General features: G+C 43.3%; 1 protein-coding gene across 5 annotated transcripts in view; it reads right to left on the bottom strand.

Annotated features, from left to right (window-relative positions):
- CCDC148 (coiled-coil domain containing 148) overlaps positions 1-22,464 on the bottom strand; it is a 161,405-nt gene that overhangs the window by 92,955 nt on the left and 45,986 nt on the right. For all 5 annotated transcript variants that reach the window (XM_019480300.2, XM_019480307.2, XM_019480304.2 and 2 more), the window contains one exon: positions 7,009-7,147. In XM_019480300.2, coding sequence (XP_019335845.1) covers positions 7,009-7,147 — 139 coding nt within the window. The remainder of the gene's footprint in view (positions 1-7,008; positions 7,148-22,464) is intronic.

Raw genomic sequence — 22,464 nt, 5'->3', positions numbered from 1 at the left:
AGAAAACATACAGGCAGTGGAAGGATGGGCAAGTCTCTAAGGAATCATATCAAGAAATAGCAAGAACTTGCAAGGATAAAAATCAGGGAAGCAAAGATTAAAAATGTTACATCTGGTGAAAGAAATTAAGGACAATAAGAAAGGATTCTATATATGTGTCGGTCAAAAAGTAAAGACTACTGAAGCTGTAGGTCCACAGCTAATTGGCTATTAACTAAAGGTATAAATTAAGTTGCTGTTCAAAAGCTACTTTGCCTCAGTCTTCACAAAAACAATAAGCTACAAGTAGAGAGCTAATGAAAATTATATATACAAGGAAGGAGAAAAGCTGGGGGTTGTGAAAATGGAAGAGATTGTCAGACCACTTTTGATGAGTTTGAATAAGTCAGCAGGGCCTGACAAACTCCAGTCCCAGGTTCTGAAAAAAATGACAAAAAAGGGATCTCAAAGATTATAGCAATAATATGTACTGGGGCTGTGCAAAGCTTCGGTCGCTGATTCGATTCGGAGGAGATTTGGCCCGATTCAGTGGCTGAATGGCTGAATCTTCAAATCAAATCAGACCCTTTAATCTCTCTGAATCGAATCCGAACCCTCCAAATCAACTCAGAGATTAGGAAAGATTCAGCGATTCAGCCATGGACACAGCATTAAATGTTTTTTCTACATACCTCAAGGTACCAGGTGGCTCATCAGCTCTGCAATGCTGGGGAAGATAGAGCATCCCACAGGAGTGTGGGGGGCTCCCCGACACACACAGCAGCAGACCCAGAAGTGAAACAGAAGCACTTCTGGTCCACTTCCGGGTCCACCGGGGAGTGCTGGAGGGGGGCCCCCTGTGACCCTCCAGTTTGGCGACTGATGTCTCCTTGGTTTAGGGGGAGTACCTGGGACCCCCCACAGCTGACTCCCAAGCTGAGGGGGCACGGGAGAGCCCCCCTGCATGCTTCCTGGTGGACCTGGAAGTGGACTCTAAGTACAGGCCCTCCACCTCTCCCTCCCACCCCCCCGTGCTCCTATGGGACACTCCATCCACCCTAGCATCACAGCATTCATGAGCCGCACCTGGTACCTTGAGGTATGTAGAAAAAACATTCAAAGCTATGTCTATGGCCAAATCGCTGATTCTCTGAATTGCATTGAATCTTCAGATTCAGCTGAATCAAACTGGAAACAGTGATCTGAATCAACCAATCAAATCATTGTCTTTGATTTTGGCCGAATCCAAATCTGAATCAAATACAGCTCATTTTGCAGACCCCTAATATGTACAAAGTTGGGGCACAGAGGCTGTTATAAAGGACTGGAAAAGCACTGAAATAGTGCCCATCTTACCAAAAAATAAAGGCAAAAAATAGGACCTGGAAATTTTTTAATTGGTCACTGTGACGGCAGCGTGCTGCCATCACGGGCACAAGGTGAGGCAAGGAAAGGTTGCGGGGCAGATGCAACCCTTATACAGAACCCCGGACGGGATCACTTACCTCCGGGAGATCCGGCGGCGTTGGAGCCGAGACCGCGGCAGCAGCCGCAACTACAGCCGCGCGAGCTGGCATTACCCCGGTTATTTAAGCAGCTGTTCCCAGTAAGGAAGACAGCTGAGCCAATCGTGGTGGCTGACATGGCCGCCGTGGGCAAGTTTAAAAGCCCCGACAGCACACGCGGGGAGGGGGAGAGAGAGAGAGAGAGAGAGAGTGAGAGAAGGCGAGTAGCACGGCCGGTGTGCTGCAGCTCCCTCTGGGGAAAGGCACCAGCTAGGCTGCGCCGTACCCACACAGAAGGCAGGAGAAGGCTCGAAGCCTCTGACAGAGGCAGGAGAAGGCTCTAAGCCTCTGACAGAGGCAGGCAAGGGGAAGCTTCCTGTCTTGCCACAGATAGGGAGTGGGGAAGGGCCAGTGCCCCTCTCAGGAGGAGGGAAGCAGGGAGAACGATGAGGCACCCTGCACATATTAGCACAGACCCTTAGGGAAATAGAGACGGGGACAGGGGCGGAAGTCCCTAGTAGCCACTGGGTCCAGGACGTCAGCCCGGGGAGTCTCCCAGCACAGGCAGAATATTATTTCTAGGAAAGTGAGGGAAGAAGGACACCAAGCTATAGCAAAAGAACCAGTGAGACTAGAGGACGGGCTGGCAGAGTGATACAGCTAGACCCGGGTCCCTGCATGTGTGAAAACCAATGGCAAGCAAGCCCGTAGAGGACCACAGGTCACCATCATACCAGCACATGATAGGTTGGCGAGTGGACGGGGTGTAGGGGTGGCAGAGCCCCGTGGAACACCATAGGCGACAGCTGTGAGTACACCCGTGTCGGGGAACCCCTCTGGTAAGAACTCCACTGAAACCCTCTCAGAATCATATACCAGCAAAGTCGTGGCAGGCGGGACAAGGGGAGGGGCTACCTAAACGACGGGTGGTACTAGACTCGAGTTATTCGTCATCACAGTCACCCTGACTTCAATACCTAGGAAGTTACTGGAACAAATTATAAAGATGATTTGTAACCACTTTGAGGAGGGAGAGCTAAATCACAGCCAGCATAGATTTTTAAAGACCAAATCATGTCAAATCAACTTGTTCTTTTTCTTTGTCAAAGTAATTAGTTGGGTGGATGAAGGGAATGCAGTGGACATAATATACTTGGACTTTAGTAAAGCTTTTATGAAGTCCCATGTGACCTCCTCATAAGCAAGATGCAGAAATGTTGGCTAAATATGATTACCCTTTGCGTACCACTATTGAGCTGGTTATCTATTCACTTTATAGTAATTTTAAATGGATCAATGTCAGAAAGGCAGGAAGTTTCGACTGGAGTTCCACTGGGATCTGTCTCGGGTCCAGTGCAAGTTAACCTGTTTAATAATGATGTGGATACCAGAACAGAAAGCAAATCTGCAGATGACATGAAACTGGGAAGGACTGAAAACACATTGGAAGAAAGGAGTAGAATTCAGAATGATTTTTATAAATCAGAAAGCTGGGCTAGAGAAAACAGACTTAAATGTATTACAGGAAAATGCAAGGTGCTACACCTGGGAAGAAGAATCAAAGACACAAAAAATGAAAATAAACAGGGAGATAAATGGCTGAATGACAACACAGGTGAGAAAGATCTTGGGGTTTTGGTATACCCCAGACTCATCATGAGTTAACAATATGATGGAGTTGTAAAATAAAAATAAATAAATAAAAAAAAAATATAAAATAAAAAAGCAAATGCAATTTTGGTCTCCATCAACAGTAGTATTAGGTGCAAGCCACAGGTTTTGGGCGTCATCAACAGGAGTACTGGGTTTAAGATATGCCATTCATTCAAGCACAGATCAGGCTTAGAGTACTTTGTACAGTTTTGGGCTCTACATTTTAAGAAATGTGTGAGAAAAGCTAGAGAGGATCCAAAGGCAGACAAAAATGATAAAGGGGTTGAAAGGTAAGCTGTATGAGGAAAGGTTGAAAGAACTAAAAACATTGAAAAAACCTAGTTTATAGCAGTATTCAAATATCTGAAAGGCTAGATTTTTCTCCCAGATTGCAGAAGGTAGAACACAAAGCAATGGCCTCAATTTGCAGCAAAAGTAGATTTAGATTAGCTATCAGGACAAACTTCCTTACTGTTGGAACAGTGAGGCAGTAGAATAGACTGCCTAAAAAAAGTTATGGAATCTTCTTCACTGGAGGTTTTCAAGAAGAAGTTGTATAAACATTGGTCATAGATAACTTACAAATAACATTCCTGCTTTTATGCAGAGGGTTGGACCAAATGACCTTTGAAGTCTCTTCCAACACTATGGGCGCGTCCACACATGCAAGCACGTGTGCTTGAATCAGGTCAAATAAAAGTGGTGCAAATTTGAGCCGGGGCTTCTTGCCTCAGAGGACGTGCTCGGACATGTACTTTGTTGTGGAGCAAATTGTGCCACTTGGGGCAAAATAACCCTGCCTGGCTCCTCCCAGATCTGCAGCTAGGGGGAGCTAGAGCCTGGGACCAGCACCTGTACCCTTCCACAGGGACTACAGCCCCCACAGAAAGGCTATGGCCCCCCAACAGGGGTTACAGCCCCCCAACAGGGGCTAAGGCCCCTAACACAAGAGCTATGGTCCCCCCTGCAAGTCCCATATGCCAGCCCCCCAATTGCTGCCCCACATGGCCCCATCCCCCACCAGCTGCTGCAGCCCCCCAGAGCAGCACAGGGCAGCAGGGGGCAGGGGGGCTCGGGCTGGGGCTGCTGGAGCTGTCCCTCTGCCCTGCACTGTGCAGGCGGGGCCCCAGTGATACAGACAGCAGCTGGACTGCCAGTAAGTGTCGGGGGGGTTGTTTGTTTGTTTTTTCCCATGGGGATGCTGGGGTTGGGGGGCAGGGATTGGGGCCTCAGGGGGACCTCGGGGGTGGGGCCAAGCAGAGCAGGGATCGGGGGGCTTGGGGGGCAGGTGGGAGGTTAGGCCAGGCAGAATAGAGCTGAGGGGGCTGGGGGAGTGGGTGGGGCCAGCAGGGGTCCCCCCCATGGTCCTCTCCCCCCTCCTCCAGCCCCCCTGACCCCTTACTTACTGGCACTGGAACTCTGGTGCTGCAGCATGCTGCCTGGCAGGCCACATGGTTCAGCACCAGGGCGAAGGGCCAACCACAGAGATGCTCTGGCAGCCAGAGCATCTCTGTGGAGGACCCAGCCTCCGGTGGCCTCAGGCTGCCCTGCTTTTTTAAGACCCCTAGATATCCAGGGGTCTTCTGTGTTGCAAGTTTGCAGCACGGGGAACATTTTTTCATTCCCGCACATGCCTCTTGCCCCATATCAAAGGGGTTTGAGATGAGGCAAGAGGCACGTGTGCACTTGTCTGGACATGCCCTATGATTCTACACTGTTCATGTACTATGTAAATGTACTATATTGAACATAGTGGGGCCCCCAATCTGTCAGGATCTTCATGCACTGTGACAATATGAATAATAATACTGGAGTTACCCCACCTTGCACTTTTCTGCAAAATGATACATTTTTTACAAGCATGTCCATTTTCAGATAGATGCAAAGTCCCAAACAAGCAAAATTCTTTGGAGGAAGAATGGGAAATATACAACATGCAAAAATGTATTGCCCTAGGGCTACCAGAAGTTCCTAGATAACTGGAAATTTATAATGCTTCCCAGATCTAAGTTCACAGACAAAATACAACAAAAATTCTTAGTAAAAAATGTACAAGAATTACTGAAGTTGCACAAGATAAAGTAATTATGTGGGCTTTGGTACTGTAATATAGAAAAAGGCCACACACGCATACGCCATGGGACTGTGCAAGTCAGGCATCTGTAGACAGAGGCTGACATGAAAGTTAAAATGGTATTTGACTTCAGCACTCAGACTTATGTTGAAAATTATATCCTAAGATACATCCCCACTAAACTAATTTTACTGCACCACAAGGACTATGGTTCTTGAGGGCTGCCCTGATTGCCAAGTGCATAACTAACAAAAATAGACAAGGAAGCTCATGCCTGTAACACAACAGTAGGATTTAGACCTCTATGAATTAGAAGTCAAAGAAAAAATAACCATCTGGCCTTGCATCTTTGAAAATCATATATACTGCAAGTTGTTTACCCTTTTTTACTTTTTGTCTTTTCAGATGTGAAAAAAAAATTAATCAAAATCAAATCACAAAAATTATTTCTGATTGAACCTATCTTAAAAACAAATCACCACTCAGATTATCATGCAAAAGCTTTCATGTGTGAAGAACTTTAATTTTTAAAAATACTTTCTATTTAATATCCTACTGGTAAGATTTTACCTGTGTGGTATAAAGCTTAGTTTATGTTAATTTCACACCTGTCAAACATTCAGGAAAAAAATTTACAAGCTTTGAAAATATACTGCCAATCACTAATAAAGAAATTAAGCAAACCCAGTTTAGCTATGCTAATAATATGTAACTATTTTAAAAATAGATTTTAGTACTGTTAGAACAAATCTGTATGTAGCATGCTGTTCCATTCCCTTAAGAGAAAAATGGACCCAGAGCTGTAATATAATCCAATTTATTTATTTAAAATAATTCCTAACAAAGTCTGAGGGTCTAAAATTAGACCCATTAAATTATTTATTTACTTTTATTAATTGACATGCAAATTACAAAGGTCATTGGTCTCACCTTTTCTTTCAGCTCAGTTTCTGAAAGCAGAAGTATTAGTATTGACAAGAATTCTGCTCTGAGAAGGACCAACCACCTTCAGTGCTGTTTTTCATGGTTCCCAATGGCCAATCACGAATGTGACTCCATTTCACTAGGCACTGTACCAACACAGAGTGTTAGATGGTCTCTTTTGGTCTAAAAGAATATGTAGGGGGAAAGGTAGGGGGCAGATGCTTGCTTTCTCCACTTTTTCATACACTGTCCTGAAGAGTCTTGGCTTTGAAGTCTCTCTTATTTTTAGTACCAAGTAGAAAAAGAATAAATAATAAACTTGATCCATACAATGCTTATTGGAGGCACTTAGAATATCATCATTTTTAACTACAGCAATCTTTTGGGGGCCAATTTCAGGCAATTTTCCACATTTTTGCTTCAAATATGCACAGTGGGCAAATCAGAATGATTGATTAATCTGAGAGGGTTCCTGCTCACAAAAAGAGACCAAGAAGGTAGAGTGCAAGAACAATGTGACATGAATATAAACACCCATAGCACAAACAATCCCAGCAAGCTGGATTCAAGGTTCTTAGATTCACCATTAGACAGGGTGGAATTTCAACACTGCTGTAGCCCATGTTGTGGAAAAGTAAAATTTTTCAGGACCATATTGTTAGTTATATTAGGCATGTATTTAGGGTATTTCATCTGGACTGTATTTATGAATATAAATATATCTCGCATAAAATTTAACTCACTTTAAAATATAAAACTTTTTTTCTTTCAAGCTTCTGTAATTAATATATTAATGCATGTTCATTACAGTGTTCATTACAGTGATTTTTAAAATAATGGAGCTTTTCAACATAAAAAAAAACCAGCACTGACCAGCTCATGCCTAGATTTGTCGGGTAGATACCTCTGTAGCATATCCAAGTACAGAGTTCTTCTTCTCTGAAGGTCACTTGGATACTGAGTTATAACAGTCTGAAAAACCCAGAGATCATCTTCACTCCATCCAAAGTTCCTGTAAATATTCAAAATAATCAGGTCCAACATAATTTAAATTGAAAACGAATCAGATCTGAAAATCATAAGATTTGGCTTTCTTTAAGGCTAACCCTTGGCTTTCTTTAAGGCTAATCTATGCAGGGTGCAATTAAATGTCAAATGGGCTTCTGAATTGTCATTCAGAAGTTACTGAATGACAGAAGGTATATTCCTCATGTAGAGTCCAACTCAATTAAATAGAGTGATGGATTAAAAGAAAATAGAAAAGGTGAGAGGCAGGACAAATAAGATAGTGAAAACCAGCCCTGTGATCTGTTCTTGGCAAAGAGAAGCCACACCTTTTCTGCCTTGTACTTTATGCTCTTGTCCTTCTCACAAAGACTCAGCCCACTCACTCCCTAACCCCTAGTTTTAAAAAAATAAATAAACAACATGAACAAAAGGTAGGTTGTTTGCCCAAAGTTAGAAGAGAAGAGCTGGCAGCAACATTCCCTTCCTGGTCTCTCTCCTGCCTCTTGTTCTTGGATATCCAAAGCCATTCCCCAAAGGGGCCTCCCAGAGCCCTACACTATATTCCCAACTGAGATGGGAATTTCAGGGTAGAAACAGACATTGCAAAATAAAGTAGATTAACTATGCCTGGACATTTCCAAGCACAGCTGATCCACTTCACTGCGCAAAACACACATTACCCATTGATGCTCCAGGACAACTGTTGATGTGTTCTCCTCAAGCTCGAGGAACCTGGTCTGATGCACCCTGAGAATTCCTGGGCAGGATCTGGCCCCACAGGCCCTGGGAACACCTGCCCAACTTTCCTCACTTACTGAGATGCACCCTGGAGATCCCAGGGGTGTATCTCAGCAAGCAGAGAAAACCAGGAAGGCAATCCTAGGATTTGAGGGATGCAGTTTTGCCCAGAGATTCCCGGTGTGACTAAAATCAGGTCCCTCAAGTGTCTGGAGCACATGCCAGGGCAGCTGGAGAGCATGGGCAGCTATGGGCTGCTCACACTCTCGCATCATAAACAGATATCCACTGTTAAAATGTACATCCAGCACAAATAGATAATACCTTTGTTGCAACCACTATTTATAGTGTGGCTATTTATATCTGTGGATATCTATTTGCTTGGCCTTTGTGCCCCATAGAATATGTTATGGGGGCACAAAGGTAACATCTGTTTCTACCCACATTTCCCAGTCTATTGTATTGTCTTGGTCCCATGAGTAAAAGACTGGCTGGAACATTAAAGAATCAGTTTATCACTATGAGGAGATGAGAGTTCTTGCCCTTCTTGCTGCCAGAACCCTACTCCCAGGCCTAAATTAGAAATAAAAGTATTTTTCCAAACCACTTTCCAAGGTTTTTTCTCTCCCTCAGTGACTGAATTCTTCTATTCTACAAGTACTGTTCCTAGGTCAGTGCTACCCCTCTTCTAGGAAGTTACCTGCAGATCTTTATGGGTCATTATTGAAGGAAAGGAAATAAGACAGAAAGAGAGATGTAGTACAATGCTAAAATGTATTAAAGTACTCAAGTATACCCTTAAAGTATTCTGAAAGTATTAAAACATTCTTGCTTTCCACAGTACTTAGGAAATTACACTGTGTAAAAAATGTCAAGTAAAATAAAGCTGGCCAAAGATGCTACTTATAGTTGCTGGTATTTCTTCACAATATTTTATTACCTGAAGTTATGGCTCAGGAATGTTTTCAGTGCTGAAAACAAGTATTTTTTTTTAAGGGCCATACAAATTTATTGCTGGATTTCTGAGGCAATTAAGAATGGGCGAGTTCATATCCAGCCCCAGAAGACAAAATTTAACTGAGTATGAAATGGGAACATATGGGGTGAAACAAGCAGACGGAATCTAACTTGCAAAAAAAGAAAATAGAAGATGTGATATGTGAAAGCAATTATGAGGTATTAAGGTTTTGAATTGCCAAAATGGTCAATATATACAAAACACAGCGGAAAAAAAAAATATCGATTTGGACTCTCTAAACTCATATCATTTTCCAACAAAAGGGGAATAATCAATTTGAATACAATCTTACAGCAATGAAGAGAATTTGCTGCAAGATACTTTTTGTCACCAAAACTTGGTGACAAAAACAACTTGGTTGAGAACGGAAATAGGACTGCTGTGTAAATTAACCATGCATAGCTAGTGTTAAACTATTTTTATTCACAAACATTCCAGCTTTTTTGTGTTGGTGATCTTATAGTATATAAGAACCTAACCTGATATTCCATTGGAATTAATATATTTGTTACTCTTGTTGATTTGAGTAGATAAATCAAAGTTCAGTGTTCTGTTAATTGTTTCCATTAAGAGATAATCAAGGCATCTTTGGCATGCTATGTACTTACTACTGTAAGCAAAGTTCTGTTTCTCGAAACAGTGGAATGATCAAATGATGGAAGGCAGTTTCTCTTTTCCCAGCCTCAAGTCCCTTTATGTCAATTGGTACTTAGCCCAACAAGCACACTCTCTGTTCTCAAGGCTGTGCTACTAATTCTTCTGTGACTTGGTCTGATTTTCTGCACTATCTCTGCATGCAGATAGAAGTGCAGTTCCCTGCTGTAACTGAGAACGCTTTTCAGGAAGTGTTCTTAGTTACAATGATCCCCTGGAACAAACAGAAATTCACTGTTCCAGGGAAATCCAGCTGTTGGCTGCTCATTGCTACAGCAATGTAACGCTAGCAGGCACAAACCATGATGCCAATGCTACTGCGCAGTAGCGTGGGAAAAAAAACGATGTGGTGTCAGGATTGCACAGTAATGCCAGTTACTGCACAGTCATTTACTGCTTGCTTAAGCAAATACTAAACGACCGCACAGTAACAACTGTGCAGTCTGGTGCACATGTAGATGCACCTTGTGTGCTTTAAATATGGTGCATCATGAAGGTGTGACATAAGAACAAATGGACCAATTAGCTCATAAAACATCTCTCATTCTCTGCTCTTTATCATGATCACTTCTTTGGCTATCCCTCAATACAAGGATGATGTCTGCCGGGGGAGAGGGAATTATTGGTGAGTTTTAAGATGGCTGAAGAGTCAATCTGTGCTCTGCAAGTTTTTCCATAGATATGAGAGGTGATGACTTTTGGGTGGGGGGGGTGAGCACAGCTATTGACCAGGATGTTGTGCACTTTTCTTCCTCCTCTGCCATTTCTCGGCTTCCTGAGCAAAACTGTTCTCCTCAAAATGGGCTTCAGCTTGATGAATGGTGCAGCACCATTAAGAATTTCAGTACTTTATTTTGTGGGTTTTGACCGCAGGTAGAGTGATCCCACTGGATGCAGCAATCCAGCCAGGGCAGTTTGAGACAGCCTATGTTTAGGGAACCTTTTCTAGCCCCTTCCCCACTCAGAGTGAGCAGAGGAGATCCTAAATAGGATTGCTCAGTCATGGCTGCAGCTGCCAAATTGTACTTTTATCTTGGTAAGTGCAATATGATCATCACATGGCCACCATGTACATACATATTTGTGACTAGGGACTCACAGAGATCATCGTTCCTGTCCCCACTACCACCACCTGTCCATCACCACAGGACTTGGTTTGTGGGAGATGTTAACATCCTTGGCAGAGGCCTGCGTGTGATATATTTTAATGTGGGGAAGCCAGTGCGCAAGCAACAGCCACACAAACTTTACAGGAAGGAGCCCTGGACCCAGTGGCAAGGATGTCCAAAACAATCAGAGAACTCTATCCCACTGCAGCCCTTTTCTGCCTTCACAGCTGTAGAGAACCAGCAGGTCCTCAAGTACATCTGTTCCAGCATTGGGATCTTCAGGAGTTTGAACCACGCTTAGTCTGGGACCTTGCCTCAAACCTGTTTGCCAGGGAAGACCCTATAAGGAGTAGAAGACAACAAATAACATAGCTCTGAGGGTCACTGGAACTCATAAGCCTCTCCACCATGACAAGGTTACAGTCCAAGGAGAGAATCATGGTCACTATGCTTATGCAAGAGGCAAGAACTCTGGTGGGTGATATCTTTTATTGGATGAAGCATACAGTTTGTATAGACACAGGCAAGCCTTTGGGTATCAGTATCCTTCCTCAAGCCTTATAGACAGAAGCAAGCACAGATGAGCTAAATTGCAGGTGGATCAAAAGCTTTTTAAGTACGGTCATTGTAATCTGTGAAGTGCAGGTGTTAGCAAGTATCAGAAAGATTATAATGGATCTGGATCAGAAAGGATGTGGACAAACTGGATAGTCCAGCGGAGTGCAACAAAAATGGTGAGGAGGCTGGGGGACAGGACTTCTGAGGAGAGGCTGAGGGAACTGGGCTTATTTAGTCTAGAGAAGAGGAGACTGAGAGGGGACGTAATAGAACTGTGAATTTAGACGAGCGCATAGTTTTAGTCTGGTTTCACCCACAGTTTCCATGATGGCATATGATGCATTGCATGAGGAATACTACATTCTGAGAGAAACCTGTGTATGACCCATGGATTCTGATGGATAATTTTGTTGTGAGGAGTGTTGCTTGTGGTGGTTGTAGAAATATGATGACAGGTCTTGCATTTATTACTGAGGTAGAGCTGGGTCCCATTAGGTGCCTGTTGTTCAGCAGGGAGTTTACTTCTGATGATGAGTTGGGCAAGGTTATAAGACTGTTTGAAGGCAGAAGTCGGGGTACTGGAAGTATTTTTCTCAAACTCTAGTCCTTTTCAAGTATAGGCTGCAGTTGTTTGATGGTCCTTATTATAGGTTCAAGTGTAGGATGACAGGCGTGAGGTCAGTGGGATTTTTTTCACTTCTATTGTATAATAGCTTATGCAAGTCACTTCAGCCTAGTTTTCATCTGTGAATAAAAAGACTGGAATGATAGTGAAAGGGTTTTCAAAGAGGGACCCAAAATTATGGGATAAACTTGTATGAGAGGTTAACATGAGTGTGCTTTGATTTCCTTTTAAAGCATGCTGAAAGACTCCTCTGTTAAAATGACCAATCTATAACAATATTCATTAAAAAAGCTTCATCTACTGGCCCTGTTGCTGAAAGGAACTGAACAGAAGAAGAAAACTGGGAAAGTTCTGCCTTCTACAAGTTATGAATGTATTTTCAGTATTGTGAAGTATATAGAAAATCCACTATATACTAAAGAACAAAGAAGTAGGTTTACATGGGCCTAGCATTAATTTCTGGAGTGCTAAATGGTCACTTCTATGAGGTGGCTCTTACTCTTGAGGTAAAAACCTTTTCCTCAGTATGAATTCCTCAACTGCACCTCCTGCTATAAAAATCATGACTGCAGCACAGTTGTGGTGTATCTAATTTTTGTTCTGTATGTGAATGGTAACTTCTGGCTAGTAGTGCATTGCCATCACATACATCTCTACTGTCTGCAATTGTTACGCGGAAGTGTAACACAGGGATGTTATCGTACTCAATATTATATTATGATGCACATAAGTAGATACTGCTTCTGTTGTCCACCATAACAGTTCTTAATCTCTGGTCTACGAATCGCCAATGACCGTTCCCAATACCTACAGAATGAAAAATTTTGAGAACCAAGAACTAGATCTTGCAATACTGAAAGAAGTAATCTTTGGGAGGATTTTTTCTCCTACAAAGCAGTCTACAGCATTCACAGGATATCTATTTGTGCTCACACAAACTAGAGACTGTTGCTCATATCCTTGGCTATCCAGTTGTGAGAAGACACTTTTTAAACCTCCTCTACAAGTACATTCCACGTATTTTCAGGAATTTTGTTTTAATGACACAAAAATGATACTCCTTCATATAACCTCAAACTTTTCCATAGGATTAGCTCATCATAGGGTTTTTTCCTCAGGACTGCTCAACTCACACCATTAAAACACTCCTTGAAAGAGTCAACCCCTTCCTCTTTATACCTGGTGTCATAATGAGTAACCTACCCCTGTTAATCAGTAGAAAGAGCTTAATCCTTTCCTAGCAAAATCAATACCTGCAGAGAGAAGCAAGAAAACACTTCCAGTCTCTTATGATGCTCATTGTCCTATTTTTATTCTACTAAGAATAGGAATGTCTGCGTTACAGGACACCTGATAGCCTGGCAAAGAATTGCACCTCTCGTTAGCTGGGTTATTTTTCTTTTATAGGTTGTGTCTGTTTCTGTATTTTGTATAATCAACTGACAAGAATTCTGTTCCTATTTCTTATTATCACTACTTTTACCTAGGAAAGGCTACTGAGGAAAAAATATGAATGCACACAACTGCTGCCCTTTCTGCAGGCAGATAGTTGTCCTTTCCCTTCCCTATATTTCACTTTATTATATGAACTGATTATGTATTGTTGCTCAAAAGCAACACTGCATTTCAGAAGTGGCTGAAACAATTTGAGGGGGAGGACTTAACCGAAGGCAGATCCAGGGGTGTGGAAGCCCAGTTGCACCCCTCTCCAGCTGTGAAGCGCATGAACAGTGAGTTGTCTGAGCTCACTAGCATGTCAGCACAGCTCTGCATATGCTCTGAGCTCTCTGAGCTCACCAGGTGACTGGCATGGGTTCTGGCTGGAGGCTCTGTTTTTATGTAGTTCCACAGCCCAGAGGAAATGAGTGGCAGCAGCACTCGCACCTCATTACCTAACATTCAGGGTCTCATTTAAATACTAAGGCTAGGGACAGACATTCAAAAAGCCAGAGCCTGAATTGATTCAACCTTTGCAGGTTAGTCTAACCTACCTAGGATGAACCAGTTTGTAACAGGACAAAACATTCTCTCTGGACTGAGGCAATGCAGGCCCATATCTGCAAATGCTCAGGCCAGGAGCTGGGAGCACTAAAACGTGCCCTTGGCTGCAGGAAAGTGTGCTGGGGGGGCATGGCTAGTCTGGTTTGAACTGGTCAGAAAGGGGTTTAATTCCCCTCTCTCTGTCCCACTGGCAAGGACCTGAGCCAGGTCTGCCAGCTGCTCCCCCCTCATTGCAGCTGCAGTGGGGCACCATGGCCCTTGAGGCAGAGGGGGCCAGGGAGGCAGGTTAGTTTTCTCTCTACCCCCAGTGGCAGCCAGGTCTGCCAGCTCTCGCTGCCATGCTTGCTCCCTGCAGGGGAATAAGCCCCTTGCTGTCCCCTCCGCCAGATGCCGGAGGGAGGGGGAATAACCCCCATCCCTGCCTCACTGCCCACAAGGGGCCAGCCAGCCAGTGTCTGGCCATGCCCCTGCCCTGCTGCTGCAGTGGCAGAATGCAGGGACTTTGATGGGGGCAATGAGCCCCTGTCATAATGTCGCAGAGCGCAAGCCTCTTCCCAGAAGGGGGCTGCGCTGCAAGGCAGGCAGAACTGCGATGAGCTGTGCTCGTACAGCAGCACCAGTATCTGGAGCTGGCCAGAGCCCTCCAAGACCCCAACAGCACCACCACCCTCTACAGCAGCTCTGCTGGCCCCGCATTGTGCCCCCCCCCAGGAAGAGGCTCACACTTAAGGAAGCCATTACTAGGGCTGCTGCCACCATCATGGTCACTCCCCCCTCGCTCCTTCAGCCTAGTTTGCCCAGCCTGGCCACAGATGCTACTCGGTCTGCGCTCAAGGCAGTGTTCAGCATACTGAGCAGTGATTGCAGCTGGGCTAGGCAGACCTGGCTGCGGTACCATGGGCGCAGAGTGGGGAATAACCCCACTCCGTCCCCTCCCCTTGCCCCCTAGGGGCCCTACTGGCAGTGACTGGCCCCACCCCCACCCAGCTGCTAGAGAGGCAAGGGGGGAATGACTGTGATGGGGGCAGCATCCCAGGTCATGGTTTCACCAAGTGCATGTCTCTTCCTGGCAGGGGGCTGTGCTGTGGGGCTGGCAGTGCAGCTGCAGAGCATGGCAGCACCGTGGGGCTTTGGAAGGCTCTGGACCACTCTGGACACTGGTGCTGCCAGACCCACCACAGCTCTGCCTGCCCTGCAGCGCAGCCCCCTGCTGAGAAGAAGCTTGCGCTCCACTACATTATGACAAGGGCTGCTGCCCCCAAGGGCCCTGCCCTTCCTGCTGCAGTGGCAGGGTGGGGGCATAGCCAGGCACCAGCTGGCAGGGCCCCTTTGAGGGATGGGGGGCAGATACAGGGATATTCTCCCTCCCTCTGGCATCCGGTGAAGGGGACAGCAGGGGTGCAGGGAGCAAGTGCAGCAGTGATGGCAGGCAGACCCGGCTGCCAGTGGGGGTAGAGGGGAGACTAACCTTCCTCCCTGGCAGTTCAACAAGGACAAATACAGTCCTGCACTTAGGATGGAACAATCCCATGCACCGGTACAGGCTGGGGACTGACTAGCAAAGCAGCTGCTCTGCAGTTAAGGACTTTTAGGTCACAGTGGACAATAAGCTAGATATGAGCCAACAGTGTGCCCTTGTTGTCAAGAAGGCTAATGGCATACTGGGATGCATTAATAAGAGCATTGCCAGTGGATCAAAGGAAGCAATTATTCCCCTCTATTCAGCACTGATGAGGCCACATCTGGAGTAGTGTCCAGTTTTGGATCCCCCACTATAGAAAGGATATGCACAAATAGAAGTGAGTCCAGAAGGCAACCGAAATGGCTAGGTGGCTGGGGCACAGGACTTCTGAGGAGAGGCTGAGGGAACTGGGTTTATTTAATTTGGAGAAGAAAACACTGAGGGGGGATTTAATAGTAACTTTCAACTACCTGAAAGGTGGTTCCAAAGAGGATGGAACTAGACTGTTCTCAAGGTTAATAGATCATAGAACAAGGAGCAATAGTCTCAAGTTGCAGCAAGGGAAGTTTAGGTTAGATCTTAGGAAAAACTCTTTCACTGGGAGAGTAAATAAATCTCTGGAACAGGTTACCCAGAGAGGGTGTGGAATCTCCATCCTTGGTGGTTTTTAAGACCCAGCTAGACAAAGGCTTGGCTGGGATGATATAGTTGCGATGGTCCTCTTTTGAGCAGTGGGTTAGACTAGTTGACTAGATGAGAACTATTTGCAAATATTGGTCAAAAATTGCCCAAGAGTTTCAACTGATTTTTTTTTTTAGGGATGGATTTACATAACTGTTGAAGGACTCTCCTTTTAATCAATAGCTGCTCAAGGTTTAGAGCACATGTCTAGAATTTTGGAGGGCTAGGAATCTGAGGGCATGGAATTTGAACCTACCTCTCTCACCTCTGAGGACAGTGCTTTAACCCTTGGTTATTCAGTTCACTGTGACCAGGGAGACATTTAACGTAGACAGGCTCATGAACTAGAACCCAGATGTCCTGCTAAGTTATAAGCATACTCTGAGGTAGTTCTTCTTGATGCAGCCATTTCACTTGCATTTGTATAGAATAAGAGTAGTCAAAGTTGAGTTGGGAAGTTAAGCCACCCATCTAGGTTCCAGTCTCTGTTCCAGGAGATGTATTTGTATGCTAAGTAGTCAAGTAGACATACAAAAAACTAGAACTCTTGGTTCCACAATGATACCTTTTATTAGACCAACTGGAAAATGGCAAGAATATTGCCCTTTTCTGCAAGCTTTTTGGATCAAAGTCCCTTTGTCAGACTCTGGGAAAAGTGTAGATGGTACAAGATGGTAAAAAGTGGGGATGGGGACTTTTTACCATCTTGTACCATCTACACTTTTCCCAGAGCCTGACGAAGGGACTTTGAATTACTGAATAACAGGGCTGTGGTAGCGCTAAAGCTTCCTCCATTGATAACATTGCCAATCTAGCATTCATTTCTTTTGGCTTTTCATTTTTGTCATTTGGGGCTGCAAAGACCTTTCATTTTGGATTACACCAAAATCTATTCTTGTGAAAGAAGATGGGCCAGGAAAGAAACTTTGGGTTCTGGTAGAGCGTATTACAGACTTGTTGATTCAAATGCTGAAATGAAAAAAGTCCTAGTATTAACATGCATGAGGTTTGGTTCACATTTTAAAGTCCCTTTGTGAAGATGTGAAAGGGCCACAGAATGTGCCAAGCAACTAGGAATGAAGAACAAAATAAATTTTTAAAGTGTCATATGGAGATGCAACAATAAAAAAGAAGGATTATATTCTGAATAGAATCAAAATAACGCAATATAGCAGACAGCTAGTTTGTTTTCTTATGCTCAGTTAGAAATGAAAGAATATGACCTTCAAAACATATAAATAATTATGGCAACTTTGATGAATTTGTATTTAATGATCAGCCACATTAAATTAAGCAGCAAGATTAATGCTTCCCTAACAAAAAGTGGAGAGGCTTTATTAGAGTATTTTTTCATAACAGAATACCAGAAAATAATATTTCATTATGGAAAAAAATTAGCCTGAGTGTTGTTGGATACAGTTTTATAACAATTCTATATATGTTGCATGATGGTATTAATTGAGTGTAGATTAAGTGTCAACATTAAAATATTATTTGGATATAGATGACATTATAGGACAATGCACAAATATGCACCTTGAAACAAGCATGGCGTGACTAGTTATCATTGAAATCAAATCCTTTTTTGCCCCCTCATTGATTTTAATGGCTTTATATTTCAAACACCTCTTGCAAATATGCCATGATTAAGCAGACTATATATTATATTTTCAACACCTGAGATATAAAATTAACAAGCATGTTTACTAATAATTATGTATTCTCTATACTTGAAGTCACTGATATTTATTGCTATATACAAGCCAAAAATCAGCATCAGAAATTCCAGTGCAGTGAAAACTATATTGATCACTCTCCTGTTTTCTGTAGAGAACAGCAATAAAACAATGCACCATCCACTAGTTCCTTTAGATATATTCATCAAGATATATCCACCTGAACAGAGAGGTGGATGGGGAGAAGCTAGTCAGAAATGTGAGGTTAGTTGAAGGGAGGGGGGAAAAAAACCTTAATAAATGGGCTCCCGCTATCCAAGACATATGAATATAACTCCTATTCAACAAGTTTCTGATAGCATTGGCTTGAAGAAAACCAAATTGAATCAATGCGGTCATTAAAAAAAAAAAAAACAGACAAAAAAACATAAAAATTCTGCTTAGCACCATTTAGTACACAACCTCATTATAAAACTGTGGATATGAACACACAAACAAGTTAATGCAAGGCAAACTAGCACGTGAACTTGCTGTGGAGTAGAGTAGATGTTGAACTAATGGCCTGTGTGTCTTATTTTGGAGTATAAGAGGCAACTCACCCCACCTCCCCTGCACATAGGGTAAAACTGAGGTAAGAACGTGTATATGGGCAGTTACTGCAGAAGCTGATATAAATTCACATCCTAGTTTCCCTTGCAGTAACTTGTTTATGTGCCTATCTTCTGTGTGCAATATAACCATGCTGAATAAAAAACACTGCACACAGTTTAATTCAGTGTCGATTATATGGAAAAAGCAAAGAAAAAGCTCCTAAACCTCATTTGATGGTGGTTGAGAAGCTGGTGCCCCCACGTTGGAGTTTGTATCTACCAGAGGGAAGTTTTCTTTTTTTTTTTTTTTTTTTGGGGGGGGGGGGGCCGCACTGCTTCCATTTCACACACTATCCTCACTTCCACTGCACCCCGACACTCCCCTTTTGTAGCTTCCCCCCCATCACTAAAATCCAGGATCACTTTTCACCTAAAATTTACTCGTACAGACTGTTACCATTTATCTGTCCTTTTGGGGTATCTGGAGGTGGCCAAATAGACGAAAGACAAGCCTTTACTACTTTTACCCATGAAGGTAGGATGAAGGGCAACGGGCAATGAATGTTTTTACTTCATCCTTCCCCCTCAGGTTTTCATCCAACAGGAGTGTTTCCAAAGTTTATTATTACTTAAAAATGGCACTGCAGAAACAACATTATAGGTCCATAACAAGATTTATGTCATGCTGCAACATATTATTCTTAATATTGTTAGAGGCAACACTAAAAGGAGGGAGATGCTACAAAACAGGTTTTAATCTTCTAAATAGCTGCTTGTTTTTTGCTTTTTTTTTTTGTTTTTCTTCACATGAATATTTGTAAGATGGCTGTTTTATACCGATATGGGCAGTCATACCAATTTGAGTAACACAGAAGTTGTCCATCCACCCTCTCTTCAGGGCAGATATTAGCAAGTGAAAATGGACCTAAATATTAAGAAACTGCTTTTGCAGCAGGACAGGAACTCTTGCAATGTAAAGTGATGGCTTTTTAGCTTCCGTAATGCAGCAGCCATATTAGAAAGTCTGTTAAAAAGGGTATCCGTGATCTTTCTTTGGTCAGGAAGAAGCTTTTCACCTGTTCTGGTCCCAATTCTTTGCCCAAGCAGTGCTCTAAAAAGGATAGAAATGTTCAGTTCTTTCTAGGCCCTGCTTAGTTTTATTCTTGCCTTTTCAATGTGAAGCTTCAGGACTTCCTAGCTCATCAGCTCTCATTTAACCCACAGACTTAAAGAAGTGGGCATACATGATCACAATGTCAACATTATTGTGGTAGTGGTGAGAGTCATGTTTATGGTGTAACATTTCTAGATATAGTTGAACTCCTTATTTCTGACACAGTAATTTAATATTAATAATAAATTTCACTTTTTATATCTTAAATGAAACAAATTAGTTAATGACCATGACATAAGAACTTCCTTCATGTAAATACCTCATGTAATTACATTTTAATTGATTCTTTTTTTTTTTTTATAGGGAGCGCAAGTTCTGATACCTATGCATAAATTTGTTTAATACCTTCCATTATCAGTTGCTTATTATTTTGCTGAACTTTACAGTCTTTCAGGCTGAAGAGTCCCATATTATGTGCTTGCCTCAAACCGAGTATTTTTAGAAGATACAGGTAAAATGGTCCAGAAACTTCCAAAAACAAGCTTAGAGAAACACGCTGTTTTGGCCATATTCAAAAACTCGTCTTTTTTTTTTGTTGTTGAAAAGCACTAGTGCCTTCATGTTCTGCATAGGGAGTTGAAATTTGGCTTGGCTAGCAAGCAGAAGGGGCAAGGGTGCTGAAGGAGCTGGCCAACGTTGTTGCGGAGCCCCTGGCTAAACTGTTCCAAAACTTGTGGCGCTTCCTGAGGACTGGAAAAGGGCCAATGTTATGCCCACCTTCAAGAAGGGGAGGAGTAAGGACCCGGCTAACTACAGGCCAATTACCTTAAACTTCTATCACAGGGAAAATCCTGGAAAAATTCATTAAGGAATCTATGTATGATAGGCTTGCAGAAGGTAGGATACTGAACAACAGCCAGCATGACTTCATGGGCAGGTCTTGTCTAACCAACCTCATCTCTTTTTACAATCAGGTGACTTGCCACCTGGATAAGGAGAAGTGGTGGATATTATATTACCTGGACTTCCAAAAAGCCTTTTATCTGGTATCTCATGATGTTCTCATGAGAAAATTAGAAGATAGTGGGCTTAACTGCAAGACAGATAGGTGGGTACAAAGCTGGCTGCGGGGTAGGACCTAGACAGTCCTAATGAACGGATTTGTTTTGTCCTGGCAAGAAGTGGACAGCGGTGTCCTGCAGGGGGCGGGGCTTGGTCCTGTATTTTTTAACATCTTCATCAACGATTTGGATGAAGGGGTGAAGAGCTCACTAGCCAAGTTTGGCTAGGACACCAAGTTATGGGGAAGCATGGTCAGGCTTGAAGATAGGCTATAGATACAGGTGGATCTAGACAGGCTAGCAAGTTAAGTGAGTCAGAACCAGATGAAGTTCAACACTGAGAAATGTAAAGTGCTTCACCAAGGGACAAACAATCCCCTGCACACCTACAGGCTTGGCAACACCAACCTGACCAGCACTACAAATGAAAGACCTGGGGGTAATAATAGGCAAGAGCATGAATATGAGCCAGCAATGCGACTCTGTTGCCAGCAGGGCAAATACTACTTTGGCATGCATTGGTCAATGAATTTCCAGCAACACCAAGGAGGTAATTCTTCTGCTCTACCCGGCACTGGTGAGACCCCAACTGGAGTACTGCACCCAGTTCTGGGTGCTGCACTTTAACAAAGACGTGGCACAACTTGAGAGAGTCTAGAGAAGGGCCACCCATATGGTCAGAGACTTGCACAGCAAGCCATACGAGGAAAGGTTGAGGGACCTGAGACGACTCAGCCTGAAAAAAAAAAGGCCAAAAGGGAACTTGGTAGCAGTTTACCACTATATTAGGGGAGTACATTAGGGGCTCGGTGAACAACTGTTCACCAGGGTGCCCTTGGGGAGAACCAGGAGTAATGGCTGCAAACTCCTGGAAGACTGTTTCAGGAACAACGTCTGGGTATCCAGACTGTGGAATAAGCTCCCTCCAGAGATTGTGCAAATCGCCTACCCTGGAAATCTTCAAGAGGAGACTGGATCGTCATCTTGCTGGGGTCACCTGACCCCACCTGTCTTTCCTGCCAGGTGCAGGGGGCTGGACCTGATGATCTTCCAAGGTCTCTTACAGCCTTACAATCTATGAATCTTGAATATGGCACTCATATGCAATCTCATTTGCTATGAGATCCTGGTGCCTTTGAAAGGCTTCCAACAAGAACTAATGCATTTACAAGTTGTCTGACTGTTGGGGTCAGATCTAGGGAATGCAGTGGTAGAGTGTGATTTCTGCTCTACCCAAACATTAAAACCAACTGCCTGGGAGGGCCAGTGGCATTTCTTTTCAGATGCCACTTAATCAATTGACTTCACTGCTCATTATAATCTACCTTTTTCCTGCCAATGTCTCCTCATTCCATAAGTGTTAACAACCCTCTCCTTTTTAATGTTCTTGATGGTCCACTATCCAAACTATCCCTTCTTCTGCAATTTTGCTCATCTGTTAGCCTTCTGTATAGTGTGGTAACATGAATTCAGGTGTAGAAATGACTGACAGTGAAATACTGGAGGAACTGTCAAGACACTCTAGAAAACTAGATTTTGTTCTACAAATCTGAATAAGAGACATATTTAATTATAATAATTACAGATCTTATGAAAGTGGTTTTTTTGTTTTTTGGGGGGTTTTTTTACTAATTTTGATGGGGGGTTTTCCCCTAGGTTCTTGCATCTTTTAAAATTTAATACATAAACTTGCAAATTACTGCACAGTCCAATAAAGTTACATATGTGTTTTTGCTTCACTCTTAAACTAAATAATATAGTGCTAGGCCCCTAGCATATTAGTAAAGCTTCTAGTTTCTCTCACTAGGTCATGGTATATGTGGTGATGCACCACACCACCTGCACCCTCCTCCTTAAACTCCTTGGTCTGCCCAAACTGACAGCCTTCACCTTATGACAAAACAAATATAAAGCCGTGCGTAACTAACAAATTCCCCAAACACTTAGTGTAGTGCAAAGTTTTAGAGGAGTCTATTACTGATAGTTTATTTTGGATTTGCCAGCACTACAAACCTTTGCGTTGCCTGGACAAGA

This window comes from Alligator mississippiensis, chromosome 4 (genome assembly GCF_030867095.1).
Source record: "Alligator mississippiensis isolate rAllMis1 chromosome 4, rAllMis1, whole genome shotgun sequence".
NCBI lineage: Eukaryota > Metazoa > Chordata > Crocodylia > Alligatoridae > Alligator > Alligator mississippiensis.
Note: the sequence above shows the minus strand (reverse complement) of the source record. Positions and strands in the feature narration are given on the sequence as shown.